The sequence below is a fragment of the Heliangelus exortis genome, chromosome 18 (genome assembly GCF_036169615.1).
Source record: "Heliangelus exortis chromosome 18, bHelExo1.hap1, whole genome shotgun sequence".
Lineage (NCBI taxonomy): Eukaryota > Metazoa > Chordata > Aves > Apodiformes > Trochilidae > Heliangelus > Heliangelus exortis.
The window spans coordinates 10,953,102-10,975,482 of record NC_092439.1 but is presented as its reverse complement, the minus strand read 5'-3'; the positions used below and the strand labels follow the sequence as shown (position 1 = coordinate 10,975,482).

Here is a 22,381-nt window from a genome sequence, read left to right as displayed (position 1 = left end):
GTCCAGAGTTATTGTCTGATATTAGCTTTTATGCTAGATGGAGAAGTAATTTTTGATATTTTTTTTGAAAGTGCTTGTCTGTGTAAGTGGAGAGGTCTTGTTACTTTGAATCAGTTCAAGAGCAGTAGATTGAAAAAGTGTAGAGAGCAACGCATACAGTATGCTAATATTCAGAATATACCAATTCTCAGGAAAAAGTGGCTGGAGGAATATTATCATGTCATATGCTGCCTGATAATAATGTAAAAGCAGTCAGTTTTCACTGAAAATACAGAAATTGCAAAAGAACGCAATGTAATTTTTAGAGGCCAAGCAAAGTTAAGTATATATCTTTAGCTGAATAAAGAGGATTCAATTAACCTCAGTACAACTGTTCTGATTTACAGTGTCTGAGGATCTGACCCATGCTTGAAAGTCTGTACATCCATGTCATAATTCTTAGATTAACAGATACATTTCTTTTCAATTCTATTCATATCTTGTTTAAAAGACACAGACACTGGACTATCTCGTTGATGGTTCAACAGCTAAATATGCTTGTAAAGCTGTGTGTTGTGTATGGCAATGCTTTTGAAATTGATAACAGGGCTTTCAACAAATGTCCATGAGAAAATGAAACTGCTCAAATCTGTTTTTAGAAGTAATAGGCTGCACATATTTTATACTGTTTGCTTGTCTGTTATAAATTATTACTGATAAAAACAAGTGGGAAACTGTTACAAAATACAGCCCTGAGCAAAATTTACACTGTTTGAGAAGAGAAGACTTCTTTATAAATGCAGTTCATGTGCTTTATCCTTAAAATATAGGGGAAAAAGAGTAAGAGATGAAAACAACCACAAGACGTGATACAGTATGGTTACTATTAAAATATACAAGTTAGGATAGAATATTCCAGTATTTTAGCTAAAATCACTTATAAGGGATCTAACTGAATTTAAACGGTAGTGGTAAAAATCTTTAAAATCACTGACAGTATTTTAAGTTTGCATTTTAGACATTTGGGGTATTAAGTTTCTAATTTTTTTTGGACACCCTCATTTGACTGGGCCTTTAGTCTGTGTGCTGCTTTTCTTTGTATTCTGGTAGTTGTGCTTCATGATGTTCTTTGACACATTTAAAAATACTAACGTGGAACTTTGAGCACTTGGAAATGTGGAGCAATTCAGAGCCTGGGTACTTTTCACCTTTACCCTTGTGATTGATTTTGTTATGCATGTTTCCTTCTTGTTAGAGATCAAATGTCCTATGCCAGGATCTTCCATAAAAACAGGATAGTTGGGGATCCTCAGTTACTGAAAATTAGTTCTTCCTAACAATTTTGTGGTACTTTGCAGAGCTGAAATCAAAAGACAGGTAGAGTTTGCAGTGTGTCTTGCAATTGATGCAGTTTTGGAGGGCTGTATGCAGGGATTAAGCTCTCTAAACTGAATAATGAAGCTGCATAAGTTTTACCTGTGATGATTACTTTTAATATTCTCTGATTTGTTTCAGTGCCCGGTCCAAATATCTTAGTGAATTCCTTAAAAATACAAAACTTGCATTGGGAGACTGGTTAATATTTAACAATGATCAGGGTTTTTTTTATTGTTGGCTAAATAACAATGAAAGCATTTGAAACTTAAGTTATGTAGTACTAAAAATAAGACTGAATAACAATGTCTTATTTTTTTAAGGCAGTACAAATTGGTAAAGATTTCATCTGTGGATCTTGTGAAAAGGTAGTAGGTTCAAAGTCTCAGTAAATTGAACTTTAAATTGTTTGCAGTTCTTAATGGCAACTGATTAGCTTAATTAAGAGAGGAGATAATGTTTTACTTTATTTGAACTATTAGACTATTGCAATTATTTATCTTTTGTTTTCATATTTTCATATTGAAGTAAATTAACATTCAGAAAAAGGATCCTATCTACTGCCTGCCATGAGAACTTGCACAGCCTGGGCAGTGGGGGGCTTGGGATGAGAAAAAATTCTTCCATTGTTGTTCTTGGCCATATTGCCAATCAAACAGGGTTATTTCTGAAATATTTCCTGGGTAGCTTCAGATAGGCATAGTATCCCCTGTAATCTTTTTCTGAACAGTATGCTGCTTCATTCTACCCTGTCCTTTCTCCTTGTAGTAGCTGCAGCTTACTGGTGAACGAGGTTGTTCCTGTAGGGGTCTGTAAACATGCTTTAAGGTTCTCATTCCACAAGTATGTAAGGATCATATTTTTTAAGCCTTAGTTGAAAACAAAGAAATTTTGTACATAATTCTGACTTGTGAAGACTCTAACAAAAATCAGAATTTCTTGAATTTGCAAAAAGTAAAACATTTTGTCTAGTTTTCTTTCCTCTGATCAAAAGGCTTGTGGCTTTGAAATTGTTGTGGATTTTTGCTTTCTTCCTCTCTTTCTCAGGTCCCACTGATCCATATCCAATCTCTCCTCCTAAATTTGCTGCTTAGCCCCTTCAAAACAACGCCACAATTCAGGAATATCAGCTAGAGTGTATCAATATTCTAATAGAGGGGAAAAAAGGTCCTGCCTTGTAAGACACATCAATGGCCAAAACCTGTGAGCAGGTTGTAGCTGGGAAGCACAGCCTTTTGGTGTTTCACCTGAGCTCCTGGGGATGCAACACCTGAGACAAGACACAAAAGGTGTTCTGGGTCGTGTGGAGCCTGCATCCTTCCCTTAGCCTCTTCTGCAAAGTTAACAACATATTTAAGCAATGCTTGTGCCTCCTTTATCCACAAAAGTTAGGATTCCTTCTGTCTCTGGTGTACTTCTGCAGTGTGGAAAAAAGCTGCTTGTCCATGACTGCCATTCTTGAACATTTCTTTGGGGGAAAAATAATGTCAAAGACCGATTCTCAGCATTGCATGTTTCGGTTTTCTCTCCTTTTTTAACTGCTCCAGCAGTGGTGAAACTTCAAAAAGTATGTGAAGGTGATATATTTTTACATCAGTACATGTACAAGGACTTTGTGTGTGCATTAGTACTGGCTGGGGTATTGATACAGAAAAGGTAATCCATGGTATTACTCCGTAAGGCAGATTTTTCAAGAAGAGTTTAACTTCAATTCCATGAACTAGATAATTTTTTTTTTCATTTGGGTGTCCTACCTAGGACAATCTTTTATATTTTGTAGGATGCCAAGAGCTACTGTAGATACAAAACACAATTTCTGGTTATGAGATCCCTGCATCACAAATTTCACTCCTAAATATGTAGGCCACTTGCTGAATAACCTAAAGAAATATATGGTGAAAATGTTAGCCCTTGTGTATTCAGATTTCCCCCATCAAAGGTTTTCCTCGGGTTTTAATATCCTGAAAGTCCCAGTTCTGAGGCAGTTCAAACCTCGTTTTCGGTTCTTGGAGTGAAGTCATTTAAATAAACAAATAAAAGTGGCACGTCATGCATTGCTTGTGCCAAAGTACACCATGTGCCAGTTAGCATTAATTTTTATGAATCCTCACATACATGAGTTTGTAATAACAACAATGCAGATACATATGCTTGCCTCTAGTGTTTCTAATGACACTTGCAGTACCTTAAACATACACAAGTAAAATCCCAGCACGGTTCTGACCTGTGTTTCTTTTTAGTATTTCATGGATCATTTTCTCTAGCTGTTCTTCTTTTTAACATAACAAAATGCATACAAATCTTATTGCTAAATAACACTAGAATATTTGATAGTAAAAATAAAATCCCTCCTCCTTTTCCTTGTGAATGGCCAGATGGATGTGTTTACCCTTGAGTGAAATTTAGATTTGATATTTTTGTTATATTTTGTTTTCTTCCTGGTAATTATGTTGGCACTTTACTGATCTCTAGCTCTGCTTTATTACAATGGAAGGTGACAATTTGATTGTCTTCAGTTGAAGAAACAAGTAATTTTATATTCACCAAGCTGACAGGTAACAGCACCTCACAGTACTAAGAGCTCCTGGCAATGTGGTTTGGCACCTATATTTAAGTGCTTTGATGCTTGCGTAACCTCCACTGAATCAGAAACATTTTGCCTGCTAGAAATGTTTTTAGGCTTGTAGTGTAAGGTGTTTATTAAAAAGACAATCTGTAACTGAGCTGCAGAGCCATTGTTTTGTGTTACAAGGAGGTAGGAATAGGTGTTTTAGTGCAACTGACTACAATTGAGCCTGAAAGGGACACTTCATTTCACTGTCTACTGAAGTGCTTTAAGTGATTTAGAAATGATACCCAAAAATATGTCGAGGAAAGGAGGGAAGGGAAATCTGACTGTTGATAAAATATTTAAGTTCTGAATTGGGTGGTGCTGAGAAGTGACACATTGACCTTTTATTTTCTCACTTATAGGACTCAAAATTAAGTGTTTAGCTCATTATACAGAATCTCCTGAAAAATTACTGTAAGAAAAAAAAAAAAGAATGCACTGTTTTACCACTGGGGTATGTACATCATAGATTCTGAAAGGATTTAATGAGCCTTTCAGGAACTTCAGTCCATCAAGTTTAGGTGTGGTCAGGAAGATTTCTCCTTATTAGAACAAGTTCTTAACTGACTTTTTAAGAGAAAAAAAAATAAAATGTATTCTTGTCTTTTGTATAAAGTCTCACAGTCTAAGCATGCTAAAATAAATTCCTCTTAGTATTTTTAAGCATCCTTTGTCAAAATCATTTCTATAATCATTCAACTAAACAATTAAGTCATTATACTTCATAAAAATATGTGAATTAATGCTTATTTATAGCAGCCATTGGTTTTGATTTTATTGTTAATGATTGCTTTAATTTTTATTGTATGTTTTGTTACTTGCTGCCTAAAACAACAATTCCTAGTAAGTTGCTGATGGATGAATTCTTGGCATGCTCCCTCTTGTTCCCATAGTTATTGGTAAAGATAGCTGGAAGTCAGTACTGCCTTTTTTTCTTTTTCCAACAGTAAGAAATTGGATATCCAGAGACACATGGCATAGTCATAGGACTTTAAAGGCAGTCATCACTGAGAAGCTAATACCAACCAATTAAACAGAGGTGGTTACGTGATGTAACATTATCAGGAGAAACAATTCATGAGTCAAAGCATTCCAGGGCATATGAGCTCCAGTCCAAAGAACAGTCTCAAGATGTTTAAATAAAGTGACAGCAATATTGTCAGCTAAATATAAACTATAGAAAGCATTAACTACAGTGACTGAAGATGAGCACATCCCAGGTGCTAAATGACTATTCTTTCACTGCCCTTTAGTGCATTCAATGTGAGTTCACCTTAGGCATTTTAAGTGAAAGCTCCTGGTAGTCAATAAAGAGAATGGAACACTTAACCTACTAGAGAGGTAGGTTGTATTTTTAGCATTTTGTGAATCCAAAGAAACACTTTGGATTTTTACATAGGCTGCAGGGCTCCATTACTGCATTAATTTTCCTGTTTTGACAACTAGATGGATAGACAGGAACTCAGTCACTAATCCTAGTATTTTACTATGGTTGCATGGCTGTGAAGGTCACTTTAATGCAGAATGCAAGAGAAAAGCTTTCCAAAAAAGTCTTTTTAGCTCTCACATGGTTTGATTACAAATGAATAAAACAAATGCAAGAATAGCTGAGTGTGGATCTTGGAAGCTGTGGGCATATTGTTTAGCTTGGTGTTTATTTCAGTTAGAGATTTGAGTGTTCAGTTAACATTATAGCTCTAATGTCTAGAATTTAGCTTCCAACACCCCACCCCCTACCCTCCCCTTTCATTTCTAAGGTGATTCCTGCAACTTCTGTCAACTATCTAATCTTACAATGCTGCTCATGATCTATCTGTAACTAATTCTTGTAGTATTTCTGCAAAATGAAGCTGAGAAAGAGCTTGGGGGAGTTCAGCTGATTTACCTACTCAGAGCCAGGAACAGAAACTTTCCCACCACTTCCTTGTCAGTTTATATGGGTTTCGTGCACAGGGATTCATAGTGCCCCAGAAGAATGGGGTCTTTTAATAACTGTTCATTTGTGTTACTAAAGCTCCTTAAAAACAAAAATGAGCTTTCATAATTTTAGGAAATAATTGTTTGTTGTAAAATGGCAGATATATTTTGGCACTAGGTTTAGAATGAATTATGCTTCTCAGTTATGCCTACATAACATTTTCTTTACAGGGGAAGGGCTGTGAAATACTTTGGCTATTGGCAAAGCATTGTCATGTTTCCTTACATCTATCTGGTCATTAATGTAACTGGTAACTTTACACAGTAAAAATAAAGAGCACTTTTCCTGAATGTTTAAACTATGATAAACTGGATCACAGCTGGAAATAAGTTGTTCCATTAACTTCTGTGCAACTCTGTCAGTGTACCCCATTCTAAATCAGGCCTGTACTTGAGAAATGAACTTGAACTGCAGACTAGATTGCATAAAGGATGCTCCAGTGGTATCTTCTTGTGTTTCAGAAAGGGTTTGAGGATCCCTGAAAGAGGTGTGCCATAGAAGAGTATACATTGCATTTATTTTATCCCAAAGCTGATTGCTGATTTGTAAGGAAGGGTCCTGTAAGTCATGTCTAATATTATGAAGAGTACGTTTGCTGCTGTTTTAGAAGTTGTGGGGGGCTAAGACTCTGTGGCTGAATTTTTTTGTTTGTTTTTTTATTTTTTTTGATTTTTTGACTTTTTCATGAGCACCCAGTTAGCAGATTAGAAGGAAACATTTTAAAGGTTATGAGTACTTCTAAAAATGGTTTCTCTTAATTTATTTAGTTCTGGAGTCACCAAAGCACTTAGACACGTGCTTAACTTTTTAAAGCTGAGCAGTCCAATTTGAAATTAGTGGACCACTTGCATACTTACAGTTAACCCTGCACATAAGTACTTTAATCTGGCACTTTGTGAAAAAGGAATGAAGTCTGTTCATAAGAGCTCTGTAAGCGAATGTGTTTCTAATCCAATCTGATTCCAATCTGCTGCTGGAGCTGCAGACCTGGGTTATGTCTGTACTGCAGTCCTTAAAGAGGGATGAATTGGTTCATCTGAGTACCACACTGCTGTAGTTGGAGTGCTATCAGAAACAAGCTTGTGTAAAATTAGTTTGGGTATCTCAGCATTACAAAGCAGTCATTTATGTGGCTGCAGTGTAGACATGCCTTTAGGTTTATGAATGCTTTGTGAGGGTGGAGCAGAGCAGAAGTTAGAGTCTCCAGCCAACTACAAGTCTGCTTGCTGTAATAACAATCTCGTTGTTATTGCTTAGTTTATATGTTTTTGAAACAGTGAGTGGGCTATCACTGTGCTGTTATCTCTGTTAATACTTTGTGGCTTGATTCTGAAATGTCTAGCAGCTTAAATTCCAGGTCTAGCCATAATTTCCACTGTAACATTTAATTATTTGAGCAGTCAGCAGGGATGGAAGATTTTAGGCTTTGGAAGGCTTTTGCAAGTCTTTCATGTCAGAAATATAATTATTTCAAAAAAGAAGATGTAAACTATTTGAAGGATTTAAGACCATAGAAAAACCTTAGGAAAAAAAAAAAAAAAAGAAAAATAGTATTATTATTTGTATTTAGGTAAGTATAACATAACACTGTAGGAAAAAGGAAACCGGATGGTTTGAGCATCTGACTGGCAGTTTTCGTTTGAGCAGAGAGAATGTGTACTGTGAATTAAAATAAAAATCTTGTTACATAAATAGAGATTGGAGCTATATGGGACTGTATTTAGTTTTACATCAGTAAAAAGCCCTTAGTGGTTTGATTTTAGCTTTATTACCTTAGTATAAAGGCTGTCTAAAATTGGGATCCAATTGCTCACCTTTACTCAGGTTTGATAAATGATCCCAGTCTTTTTTTTTGTTGGTCTTGAGTTCAAAAGAAGAATGAATTCTTTTTAGTTTTGGAAGGTCCACATCAAGATTTATTTAATTCTTGAAGTTTAGGAGGTGATAGTACTTCATATAATTAGGGCCCTTCCCAGCCATTTTTTCATCCCTATTAGGTGTATTTTCCACCTTTAGTGATTGCTGTGTTGGGCTAATCTGTCAATTTAACCAAAGCAACAATTTCACAATGTAGTTTTCTTTCTGATTGTGTGCTGTGTAATCAATATACTGATATAATGTGAGTGTAATTTCCTCTCTTATTTTATCTCCACTGCACAGTATTATAAATAAACAGCTAAAAAAGAAAAAAGAAAGAAAAGCACCAAACAAATCTGTTGCATCTTCTTTTAAGATTGTACCACTGTAGACACTTGTTCTAGTAAAGTAGAATTGGACCCACTTGATTGCATTTAAATTTTTCATGCTTCAGCAGTTTGTCTGGGAGCACAGTAAAGAAAACCCCCCGAGCGAGGATAGTTTAGAATAATAGAACTTGATTTTGTGTATTATAGCGGCACCATTTGCGCTGCTGTAGTTACGGTTGTGTCAGCACTTCCATTATAAACCCCTGTTTGCAGGGGTTATAACTAGGGAGATATTTTTTATCAGAAACTTTAAAAAAAATAATTCGAGTGAGTTTAATTGATAATAGGAAAAAATTTAATAGAAATTAGTAAATTTCTGGTAGCTTTTACAAGCCTTATTTATTACAAATATTGACTTATTTTTTTTCCCTCTCACCAGGGATTTTAGCAGATGCCTTTTGAATATTTTAAATTTAATATTGGAAAGTTATTATGGCTTAAAAATTGACTGCTACTTATGCTCATTTTAACTTGAAAACTTATTAACACAATAACCTGCTTTATGTTTTAGTATTATCATAAACATAAACTGCTTGTGGGCCAGATTCTCCTCTCTTTGAATCTGAGGAGACCTTGGAGTTACTGGGCAAACTCTGCCTTTGGATCTTATCAAATTTCATGTACAGAACACTCCCATTAAAGTAAAAACAGGAGGTAAAGAGTAAACCTGCATAAAGTAATTGAGCGGAAAACATCCAGTCACAGAGTGATATTTACTCTGTCTTACAGATTATAAACCCAGGCATAATCAATATTTGGTGCATAACCTGGCACCCTCAGGAGACATGTACACATGATGTGTATCGATTGAGTTAATGATTGTACTGGGAAAAGAAACTGGAGGGATTCATCTATCAGGGTCCTACATCTCTGTCACTTTTACCCCAATATTTACAATCCAGCAACCAAAACCCTGAAAGGTCTATTAAAGTGCTCATCTCTGACCATAATTAATATGCTAAATCTTGCAGTTAACAAAGGTTTGGGGGGAAATTGGAGCCAAGCACATCCCTAAACACTATACCATGGGAAAGCAAATCTTTGGGAGGCTTGCTTGAGCGTGTCTTTCTTTTCAGGTTCCAGGACTACAGGTAACTGAGAAAAGTGCAATATGAAAATGTGTCTGACCATTATGCAGCAGTGGAGAAAAGGAGTAGAAGGGAGATAAAAAGCATTTTAAAAGCTCTTGGTCCATTCTCTTAGTCTTGTACAGAAGGAAGCTGCTGGATATGGCTTGAGTTTATAAGTGAAATAGTCAATATAATTTTATTTTTAGGGCTAAAGGAGTCCCCTTTTCTCCATGTAATCAAGTTAAACAGCTGAACAGAGATATTTTTACTTAATTGTGTTTAAAACATCATGAATAAGAGGAAAGTATACCAGTGTACAGGGCAAAGAAATAAATGTTCCTATATAATGCTTCACCAGCAGATAGCTTGGCTGAATGGTCACTTGAGAAAATACCAAAAGCCTGTTTATGAAATAGAGGTGAAGCCTTTCTAGACTAATTATATTCAGCATGTAATTTCTAAACTTCAGTCTGAATTTTGATTTTCAATTAACATTCCCAATTTGAAGATAATTTTCTATTTAATGTAATTGCAGGAAATAATTTATTGGCTGATTAAGACTGAGGGCCCAGCCTTCCTTAAGAAAACAGTCCCTAACAAACCAGCCTTTAAAGCCAACTCATAGCTTTGGACAGATTCAGCCTATTTTTGCAGCTGCAGAGTTGTGTTTAATTAGGATTGTGCACTATTATTCATTGGTGCAGTTTGTAGTTAAAATTATTCTTAAGAGACATTTTCATTTCTAGTTTGGTGTCATGATTAATTTATGGTGAAGAAACAGCCCCAGCGATTGCTTTTCGCAGAAGCTCATTCGGTTTGAAACAGGAATGAAATCTGTTGAGAAGGTGAAAGAAAGGAAAATCCCTTATTCTGACTTTCAGTTCTCATGTCTGGCTGTTTAAATGGCATAGAATGCTGACATATTTCCATGGGATTGATTACATTAACATGACTATTTTAATGAGGAAAGGGGAACTAAACCTTTTATTTTGTCTTGGATCCTAGCAGTTATGAACTAGAACCTTTTGAAGTACATACAGTAATGCTGGTTGTTGAACTCTTGCCATGTTCTCTGTAGCATCAACACAAATTCTTTAGTGTACTAAGAATGTTTAAATTCCTCACTTCTGCTTATTTGCAACATTAATATTAGACTCCCACTTACACCATTCAAACCATTTTTTCCCAGCCAGTATTGAGTTTAAGAGGCAGGATTATCTCTATTTACAGAATGCTTATTCCAAATAGGTATCAGTGTTTTAATATGTTTCAAAGCACTTCAAAGCTTGTAATACTTTCATATAGAACTGTACATAATTAGATTAGTTGATCCTATATTAATTTTTTCTTCACTGTAGGATACTAAATCTGAACTCCCTCATTAATTGTGAGAAATTTAGCATTAGCTGTTAAATCCTATGTGAAACACAGGCTGCTACATAAAAACTACTCTTTAAATTGGAATTAACTTAATTATTTTTCTTTGCACTTGATATTTCCTTCACTGTAATATTCATGAAAGCATGTGACAGTTTTGTAAATTTAACTGTAAGTCTCAGATTTCTAGACCCTTTAATCAGTATTTATTTGTCTGTAGAAACAGTACTAGCAAGTTAATGATTTGCTAATTTGAAAAATGCTCATGTGGTTTCCTATGTTAACTGATTTGTGCATTTTTTAAGAAATAGTATGAAATCAATTATTGTTAAAAAGCAATTAAGATGAAGATCTTATTCCTCAGTTTCTCAGCAATTTCAATGTCAAGGATATTCTAAAGTTATGAAAACCTGGGAAAATAGCTAATATATTTTAGCTGTGCTCTTACAGGTTTATTAATGATTGTTTTAACAGTTGCAGTTAATCCTATTAGAAATTTCCAACAAAGTGTTTTCAGATTTTGACTTGAAGTCAGTTATATTTTCATCTCAGTGCAGAAAGTGTGGTGAAAGCTGTGTTTGCATACGAGATGGTAGTAAGGAGCCATTATTAGAAAAATACATTTAACATAAATCAATGCATTCATTCATTATACTTTTAAGTCATTCAGTGTAATTTGGTGAGCTATATCCTATACTTGATGCCTACTATGAAATGTAACAGAATTATTTTAGATGTTTAATTCAAACTGTAAAAGATTATTTAGATATTGTCCACCCATGTAATAAAACCATTCAGTTTTAGAATCCTTTTCACATGAACTTCTCAAAACACTTTCCAAAAGGTAAAACCTGGGTAAAATGTGAATGTTTTGCTTATAACCTTCATATTGCTCATGCAAGAGTTTAAAGGCTGGAACTCCTATGCAAAAGCTGCATGAAAATACCAATAAAATCACTAATTTGTTATGACTGGAGAAAGTTATTTTGTTTGTCAAGTCCAAATGAATAGAATGACATCTTATAGCTTATCCCTGACCTTGACTTATCATCAGAGTATACTTTGTCTCTGTGTTTTAGATCTAGATTGTCCAAACTCATACTTTTAAAGTACTTTTGTAGACTGCGTGTGATTAAACTACTGTAGGCAAGTCTGGTGTATTTAGAGGACTCTTTTGAGCTTGACTTTTTCATTAAACACCTATGTCTTTTGTCTGCTTTTCTTGTTTTGTAGAAGAATGTCTTCCAAGCAGACTACCTCTCCATTTGCATGTGCAGCTGATGGAGAGGAAACAATGACCCAGGAATTAGCATCACGAGACAAGGAAGAGGGCAACAGTGATCAGCATGCGGCCTCTCATCTGCCTCTACATAATGTCATGCACAACAAACCTCACTCCGAGGAGCTACCAACTCTGGTCACGACCATCCAACAAGATCCTGAGTGGGATGGAGTCATCTCAGCCCAACACAGAATGGTGAGTTTCACACTTTCCACAGCGACTTTCTAAATTAATATTGTAAAGGACTCTTCGCTTCCATTTTGAAAAACTTGTTCAGTAAAGTCCTTGAGGAGTGGAAAGCTTTATAAATGCTAAACTGTCAGTGTTAGCAGTAGATCAGCATCAATATAGTGTAATTGTAAATTACAATTGTATAATCTTCTTAAGTATACAGGTCTATATGAATGAGGTCATTTGATTAGTTCACCTTCAGAAAGGAAATTCATCTGTATATCATGTTTTCATTCATTCCTTGATTTATGTCATAACCTTTCTGGCTCATATATTCAAGCATTAGTTCCTGACAGGAGGATGTAGCTCACAACTGTTAGTCATCTGCAAAGTGTTGTGCTGAAGGAAGAAACTTTGATGTATTTTTTTACTCATTTCTCAGAAATAGGACCCACTAATTGAAGAATATTATAGCTTTACACTGCAACAAAGAAGCAGGAATTTTAGGTGACACATAACATCCTGCTTTATTTATAGGAAATAACTTTTTGGGGAGAGGAAAGGTGTTTGGGAGTAACTGTCATGCTCTTCTGCTCTAGATTATATAGGTGATGTTAGCAATGATCAGAATTGTTATCTCTACTTGATTTAGCACTGTGGATAAAATTATTTTGCAGTTGTAATTCTGTCTGTGCATCCCCAAAACTCTGCAATAAATGGGCAGATTAAATGAAGACTGAATGGGCATAGCATCTCAGTCAATTTATTTTCCTTGCATGTGCTCCTCAGGAACAGAATTAAGGTATGTGGAGCAGCCAGGTGTTCTATAAATTTAGAATCATAATTCCAGACTCCCTGGAAAGTGACTTCTACAGACATTAAATTCACAGAATTAGTTTAAAAAGAATATCTTGCTTTTTCATATTTTTATTAAATGTATATGGGCAGATTTTTTTCAACAAGTCTTTTTCTTTCTTTCTTTTTTTTTTTTTTTTTTTTTTAAGTACAAATCAGCATCTTTCAATGAGCTTAAAAATAATTCTAGATTTAATTAATTCTAGAATTAATTAAATAATAGCACTACATTAATATCTATTTTTTTCATATAGTGTGGCATTTTTTTTGTTTTGTTTTGTTTTTCCTCCAAAATTCAATTGATTCAAAAGATCAAACCAAACCAGGAAAATTCTACCTGATCTGTAATACAATATTTAACCCAGTGCAGAACTTTGTCAGGCCTATGAATATATGAAAAAAGCAAAATTTAAACTTTAAAAATGGCTTTAAAGAAAAATTATTATAGGATAGTGATCTGGCAAGGTAGGCTGTAAGTTGTATTCATGGCTTCTATCCAGAATTCTCAGATGGAACCTCATTTTAGATGTAGAGTAACTCTTTTGCCCAAGTCATGCAGGAAGCACCTCAGAATAGTTTTAACACATATGTTATCAGGAGCACAAACTGAATGCAGGTTGGAAAGGACTGATCAGGTTTGTTGATGGAAAGAATAAATCTGTGAATTCATCAGCTACTTTTCTGTTCATTCAGAGGCACTCTGGGGGTTTTGGTGTTAGGATATAAATAACATTGATAAAATGACTCTGTATCTTGGAGAGAAAGGAATTCCTAGCCTCCAGTAGTCCCTCAAGGTATCTGGTTTTGGTTCAGGCTGTTCCTTGGACCTGGAGTAGTGCTTAAGCCAAAATGACAGAACCTCTTGCAGTATGACCACTTGCCCTCATGTGTCGTGCTCTGAAGTGAGATTGACACTTGCAGCAATGGAGAGCAAATTTCTAAATGCACACTATAATTGGCAAGGCTTGGAAGCTGAAGTCCTAAGGCATGCTGTTTGGTTGGGCTTGAGAGACCTGGAATGTAGAGAGGAAGGTCCCAGTGTATTTACAGTTTAGATGTCTGGTTAAATCACAACAGTGAAGTGGTGAAAAATCTCTTTTCTCCCTGAGTGACTGTCACTTGGGGTAACTTGTTAGTTCTTTTTTATTATTTTCCCCCTATTTATGTCCTTCATGAGCAAACCTTTAAACTTCAGTGAACTTCATAAAATTTCTCTGAAACACTTCAGTCTCCAAACAGGAAGCAGTCCTGTAAAAAAAAGAATTCAAAGGTGCCTGCAAGTTTCCCAATATTTCATACTCCTTTAAGGGAGAGTCAGAGTTTCTTTCCAGAAAGACAAATTCCAGAAGGTGGGTAGGGCAATTTTGAGATAGGTGCTGGGATAGTGACCACTTTTCTACTTAATAAAGACAAATTCCCAGAAGGTAAATGCTTCTGACCTTTCCCAGATGGGTCCTTTCAGAGCAGATTTGAAGAAGCACCTGCTCATACCATTTACACTAAAAGTAAAAGACAGTGGTACTGTCATTAAAATGCATCAGTAATATGTGTTGTCTGGTTATAAGATAGTAAATTCAAAGAATGCTGTGTCGACATGGGGGAAAAAAGAATTTTCTTTTATGTGGTACCTAATTAAGGGCACAATCCTGCACCCTTTGTGCCCTTAAAACTACTAAGGAGTTCACTGGAATTCGTGACAGCACACAGTATGCATCATAACATGCTATGAGGGCTGTACAGATCTTTGATGAAAATAAGATGCTGTACTAGGGTAATTTGGCTAAAAAAGAGGTTGAGGATTTTTTTCCCAACGTTTATGGTATGCAGCATTTTCTGTAATTTAAGATACCTTTAAACTACATTATGTATTATCATAAAAAAACACACTGGCTAGAAATGTTTTCAAACTTTCACTCCCTTTTGATATCAGGCACTGCTTTCCACTGAGTCCTTTGTGTATTCTGAATGTCTGGAAGCCAAAATATTTTGTTTTAACTCCCACTCTATAGTATTTCCCAGCTGTGTACTTATATGGTGTAATAAAAGGATTTAACAAATGGGAAATAGCAGCTGCATTTGGAAATTCCCTTTGTGCTCCCTTTTCATTTGACAGATTCAGCAATGTGTAACAACTGTAACGTCAGACCTGTAATGACTTACGCTGATTTGATGCTACAGTGGGGAGAAAGTAAAACAACCAAAAGATTTCTGAAATTTCATATTGCTGAGCTGAAAAGATTGGATGTGTATTTCTAACTGTAGCTTAATATAAAAATACCTGGACATATGGGTATTTATTGCTGTCTGTAGTTCTACTAGAAAATAAAATCTGGTTTAGGCTAAGGATGTATCAGTTTGCTGCAGTAAACTGAAGGGAAGAGGGCAAAGTGGTGCTAAGATAATGAGGAAATTATTCTGCTTTCTCCTGTGAGTTGCAGACAAGTAATGCAGTCAAATTTTTAGATTTCTTCCAAAACCTGGCACTCTTGGGACAACAGACTGAGAGTGGAAGACTGGGGAAAGCCAAAAATATTTACTTTTGCTAAATTTAATTGTAACTGAATTGCTGTATCCCATTATGCAAGGAAATGGAGAATCATAACTTGTGCTTTGTTCACTGGAGAACAGGCGATGATCCTCGTTTTCATACAGAGCTCTGAATGCCTTGTAAGCTAAATTATGAAGGTTTTATATTTTTTCTCTGAAGAAAGCAATACCATCAACAAGTACAAAATGAGATGGACAAGTGGTCTGGTCCTCTCTGAGGAATGGCATTGAGGCTAGATATGTGCTATGTGAACAATGCATTTGAGCAGCTTTAACCTAATGAAATGGGGAGTCTTTCTCCCAGTCACAGAATTCCACCCCCCAACAGTAAAAAGAAGAGAGAGGCAAATTCTGTTCCCATCTCTAATCCCAAAATAACAATCTGGAAACAGGGTTTGTGAAGAACTCACAGGCATTATGCCTCTCACTGCACATACGATGGACTCTTCCTTTTCTACTGCTTCTACTTTTCCTTGCCCATCAGCTTAGAGGGGATACAGACAGTGTGTGAATGCAGAGAATGAGGGCACCAGCATCTTTTTACTCTGCTGTTACTTGGAGTGATGCAGTGAGAGACTGTTACAGGGAACCACAGCAACAGTCAGGTCCGAAGGATGGGTGTTTCTTCCCTGTGACTGAGGGCAAACAAACACCTATACAAATTAATTATCTCTAGATACATGCTGCATTTCCTAATACATTTTGTAACACCCTTCAGAGACCGCTTGGGTTTAGAAATGAAATGGATCTCATTGGATTTTATCTCAAATGACAACTCTTTTACACAATTTCATAATTATGTCCACTCTCTTGTCCTTTGTTGACTTCTCTCCAGAAGAGTAGAAATCTTTCCGCTGTGTCTGCATGTGTGTCCCAGCAGGGCTGGTAGCAGATTTGTATATGCAGCAGAAAAAGTGAAGATCTCTTCATGCCACATCTATTTGTTCCTTTTAAAATTATTTCATATCATCAAGTATCAAATTTAACTTTATATGGCTTCAGCAAAACTACTGGCATCAGAAAGGCAGAAATATGTGGTATTCTGCAGCCCTTACTATTTCAGTGATTATTGTCACTATGTAAACCAAGCAGTCCTGTCACCCTCTCACATCCTTGGTAACTTCTCACGTTGAAAGTTCTACCCTTTAAGGAAAATAAACCCAGGTTTTTAGGAAGGATCACTGCAAAATGTTTACACATGCTAAACACTGTGTATTCGTTGTTATTTTAATTCATGGCTTCAGAATCTCAGAACCTGTAGACCCAGTTACATGTTTTGAAATTTTCTGTTCATTTACAGGATGGATATGAGCATATAAAACGCATCAAATATAAATGCCCTAAACTCTGCAATTCTGTATGTGCTAGATTGCTCATGCAGCTGTTATTTACATGTACAAATCTGAGTTTTGTCACAATCAAAAGCAATTCTACTGGGCTTATGATATTATTTCTGCATGCCAGGTAGTGAACCAGTATTTTTATCTAACTAAAGAGATAAATACCTTTGTATGTAGTTGCATGGTTACAAAGTTTTGGCTTAAAATAAGGGGTGTGTAAAAGCAGACGATATGATATTTTTCCATAAGATAGACTTCTGTGAGAAATCTATTGCAGAAAAGGTAGAAATATTTTTTTCAAGCACGTTTTTTTGATTGAAAAAGCATTCATTTATGTGCTTAACTTGATTTTATTAGGTCTACCTACAAAGATAAAGTTTAGCACATGTTTAAAGGTTTGAAAGATCAAGGATTTATACTGGCTTTAGCATAAAATGATGTTTACATTTCATAATAAAAATAATAAAATTCCCTAAAAGTGTAGAAGATAATGTGCTTAATTGGAGTTGTGAAATACAAAACTGACTTTATTTAAAGAAGAATCACATAATTGTACTTTTTGGTATGCGTGTTATACTTGTATCATTTTCACTTTGATGCTACTTTTTTTTTTTTTAACCAATGCGTGATATATTTTAAACCTTTCCCTATATTCTAGGGTTGGCTGTTTTTAAAAAGAATTAACCATCACCTAAATTCTTTGTGAAGGAGTTGCAGTTTACGTTCATCTAAACTTGTAGTAATTTTTTCCTCTTATTTTAACATTTCCTATTTTTTACAAACCAATTTCTGAAAAGTTTTCAATTCACTTCTGTATATTAACATGAATTTTTTCAAAAGTAGAAGCATTAACATGCTCTAAATTGTTAATTTTTTTTTCCTTGGGCAAGAAGGAATCAGGTATGCATGCTGATTAACACACTCCAGTCATTAACATGTGATTATGTGGGCTGCATATTGAGCACCTGCCAAAAGATAAAATCCAGCACTTTACTACATCTGTGCAAGGACTTTTTGCATTTCTTTTGTACTTTGACAGCTCAAGAAAAACCAGACTTTGGTATCTTTGTTCAGCATAATAAAAGTGTGTATATAAAACGTCTTCATGGAGGAAGGAAAGATACTACATGTATTTATTTTAATCTTTGAGGCCATGAAAAATCCAGTGACTGAGACTTATGCAGCACCAAGTGTAATATGAATCTCCTAATGTAGTGTATCACTGACATTCATATACAGTTTACAGCATTCCTGCATGTTTATAAGGATTATCTGTTCTGGGATTCAGCCAATGTTACTGTAATTCACAACAGTTTTATGTGATACCTTTATGTCTCATAAATGTCTTGTTTTTATTTCAATCTTCCAAATGTTTCATCAGTGTTTACCTTAAAGAAATACAAGTACTCTATGCAGCAGGCTGGTTTCCTGCATGCATTCCTCTGCAAATGCTAACAGGGAAACATAAAGCTTGTAATACATGTCATGCAACTATATACAGAGAAGGATTTCTGTGTGCATTTGATATAGCTAAAAACATAAATATAAATTTTATTTTTATATTTACAGTGGATCTAGTTATAAGTCAGAAAAACTAAGACGACCTAATAGGAGGAAGTTGGATATATACAAAGTGGTCTGGAATATCCAAGCCACACAATTCTTGTTTTATTTGGCAGCTTCTGCCAAGCATTCATCACAAAATATGTGTCTTTATTTACCCAAAAGGTAAACAGTGCTAATCAGCTGTGACTGATCACAGTGCATCTTCAATTTCAGTTTAGATGAAAATACAAGTCTAAATATTCATTCTGTAAATGGTTGTCCATACACTTTTTACTTAATAAGAGCATTCACCAAGTCCAGGACATAAAGCCTTAATATTGTTGTGATTTATTACCAATCCTAAACAAAGAGAGTTACAACATATGGTATTTGGATAATTAAGGAAATCCTTAGCATCTAAATCTTACAAAAGCTCACATAAATTTATGCATATCATTTGTGGGTGAGTTGATTGCCATATAGAAATTATTGATCAGAGGATTTAAGAAATTTAAAGTTATTTTCTATTCTGGAATGGAGCAATTTTTGATGGATTTCCTAACTTGTAAAGAGAAGGGTTTACATCACATAGTTGAAAAATTAAAAATCCTTATAAAATCCTCCTTCTAAAATCTCTCTACCCAAGGGAGCTGGTGTACCTGGATTCATTTCATTTCTTACAACAACTGAATATGAAGGGGTTACTGCAATTTAGTGGTCCTATTTTGCATCAAACAAAAAGACCCTGCCTATTGCTTTCAAAGATATATAGCCTTGCAGTGGACTATTTATAAGGCCATATTCGTTTCATGTCTGCCAAATCATGACATCATCTCATTTTTAATCCTTTGATCTAAATGAAATTTACCTTCCTGAGGTTTTTTTGTTTTTTGGTTGGTTTTGTATTTTCTTTTTTTTTTTTCTTTTTTTTTCTTAATTTAATATTATTTTTTGGCTTAGAACTAGTGCTTACTGTTGTATTGTTTCTGCTTGAGGTTTTTAGTTGTGTATCAGAGACAAAATACAAGTCTTTTACAGATTGTATTCAGCCTATATTTTGGCAGTGAAATCTGTGTAAGTTTTGTCAGAGTAAATGCTGAGTTAAAGACTTGAGGTTTTATTCCAATACTTGCCATTTGCCCTCCCACTAGCATAATTTGCTGAGGCTTTACAATAGCTCATAGCAGTAATTCTCCAGCCCTGGACTGAGATAAATCTTTCTTAATAAAACTTTTGTTGGTTTTGGTTTTTTTTTTAATCAGATGAGAATTGGAAATGATCACTTAGATTTATAATTCATCTTAATTCTATTTAATTAAGTTTCTCAAAATGGGAAACCTTATTTAATGTAGTGATTGGAAGTGATTTTGTAAACATTTGCTTTCATTATATGTTAACTCCAGACTAGTTCCAAGTGCCAGCATGCCTCTAGTACTTGGAATCAAAACCACTCTGGATATCCAACTTTCCTGGGGTGTTTACATGTGTCCCATTCAATGCAGAGACAGATAAATATCCCTTTATAACAGAAAAGCCTAATCCACATGGAAATAAGCAATTCAGCTAACACATTTTTCTGTTAGTAATATTTGCTTTCTACTTCTTGGCCATTCACCCTGTGATTTCAGTTGAACTCTTAGAGAAACAATTCTGTATCTGGCTATTGAGTAGGACTGCAGATGTCAACTTTTAATCAAAGTTAACAGGAGTTATTCTTACATTTCTAACTAACACTGTGATCAGGATTTTGTACAGCCTACAGTTTCAATTCCCAAGTTCCTCTTTTTTTACCTTCAGAGAAATTCTCTCTTAGGCAGAATCTGTCCTCCCTACATGAAACATAAATGCCACCACAAAGCAGTTGCAACTTCTCTTTATTAATGTCTGCAGCCTTGTGCACTCCCCCTTGTAAGGCTCCAGACAAAGAATCCAGCTCACCAGATTGTTGGTCTGTCCTTAACCCTTAAAAGGATCTCAAACAGAGCTCTGTCCCAAGCCAGATCTCCCCTTATGATTGTGGAGTTCCCAAACTGTGATGTTTCTTCTCAGCCCTTAAATGCAGCCCCCGTATTTTGTACTTTGACCTTATAGAGGAAGAAGTAAGAGTATTGAATATTTTTGTAGCCTACAATCTTTCACCCATAGAACTGTCGTTTGGGGTGTGTTTGCTCTTATTTTGGAAGTGAAAGGGCTTTATAAAAGTCTCTGTGAGTTGGCTCATGATTCAGTTTGCAGATATTGCTATAAACATCAGCTTCCTGAAATGAAAAATACTGCTTCAACTTCCACTACTCTTACTTACATCACAGCAGTAGCCTCATTTATCCTGTTAAAACCAGTGAGACCACTGATAGGAAAATTAACTAAAATCTTTAGAATCTAAATATACAAGAAAATATACTTTTTATACTGCCAAGAAAATTATTATTCAATCCCTTTCCAACAGAAACTTCTGAGAAAGTGTAAATAATTTATCTTCTTTGAACAGAACCTAAGCAGTTCTGGTTTTGAAGAATTTTCCTGAAGTAACTTCTGAAATTTAGTGAATACTAAAAATAATTTTGTCAGATTAAGAGGTGTGCTGAAAGGTCTTACATGTTATATTAATTCCTCATTGAGGAAATGTATTCTAGAAATGTAAATTTTAATTTTGAAAAATATAAACTACTTTATTCATCTCCATTGAAACGTAGACTAAGTTTTAAGAAAAATGCAAAGTATATTTCAGAAAAAGATGAACAGAAAGATTTCCTTTTCTAAGGCAACTAAATAAACTCATCTCTGTACCTGGTTTGTCTAAGATATTGTCCTTTGTAATGTTTGATTCTTTAATGAATACAAATGGCTGAAATGTCAAATCTTTAATGTTCGACAGATGGAAAAATGTTCTATGTCACCTCTCTTTCCATCTCTGTTTACAAACCCATTGTCACTCCTCCTGTGCTGAAATGGGTGCAGCTACTGTTAGGATGTGATAGTGTCTTCTGTTTTGCTGCTTTAGTGAATAAATAACACTTTCAACATCACCAGCAAATGCTGCCTCCCTATCCAGTGGCAATAACAGTGCTGAACTGATCATATGCTGCTGTGCTTCATGACACTTTGTCACCACCACTTTCTATGCAGTCCAAAGTCCTTAGGTACCACACTTGCTCACTGTTGCTCCTTCTCTTAGGTTGCACAGATCCATTCAGAACTGAAGGAGACTTCTGTCTCATGTTGATGGTTAGTGTTTTCAAAATGAAGAATATTTGCTTTTTTTAGCTGAAATAGTGAAAATGGAGATTCATGAATATTGCATCTATGTTTGGCAGAATGGGGAGTCTTAGCCAGAGAAGTTCATGAAGGGCTTGACTGCTGGGTGTTATCATGAAACTGTGGAGAACTGGCATTTCTCATAATTTTTTTATGCCTGTTGTTGTTGTTTTATTTGTTTGCTTGTTTATAGCTTGAATACCATGTTTTATCTTTTGACAAGGGATGGGAACCAACTTCACTTCTCTGTAGTGAGAACCAAATACACCTTCTCTGTAGTCTCAATACCTATACCAGAATCCATGACTTGTTCTTCAATAAACTCATTTCCTTGCTCCTTATCTATGTTATCTGGGAAAGTAACATCTCCTTTTATATATTAGGAGCATTTTAACCATCATTCCTTAGGAGAAGTGTTGAACTTAAGGAGCAGTGAATGAGCATAGGTAGAAACTTTCCATAAGCCTTGCTGAGCTGTGAACTAGATTATTTACTCCTCAGTCATTCTTGGCCTGACTATTTTTCTGGTTTTAAAGTTATTTTGTTTTTCTTTAGCAGTGGTTCAGTCCAGGTGTAATTTGTCCTTGCCTGTGTTTTGTCTCTCAGTGCTACATGTATTGCCCTTACTTAAGGAACTAACTGAAACTGTAAAAGCTTAACACATTCATAGAAATAAGTGCTGAAATGTTTTTTTTTTCTGCCAAGTTGAATCCTTATGAGTGGTATCTCAGGCATGAAGAACAATTGTTAA

At 35.2% G+C, this 22,381-nt stretch overlaps 1 protein-coding gene across 15 annotated transcripts in view; it reads left to right on the top strand.

Moving 5' to 3' along the window:
- The window catches only part of SOX6 (SRY-box transcription factor 6), a 329,755-nt gene that overhangs the window by 104,058 nt on the left and 203,316 nt on the right, over window positions 1-22,381 (top strand). For all 15 annotated transcript variants that reach the window (XM_071762378.1, XM_071762369.1, XM_071762370.1 and 12 more), the window contains one exon: window positions 11,869-12,112. In XM_071762378.1, the coding sequence (XP_071618479.1) occupies window positions 11,873-12,112 (240 nt within the window). In that variant the 5' untranslated portion in view covers window positions 11,869-11,872. The remainder of the gene's footprint in view (window positions 1-11,868; window positions 12,113-22,381) is intronic.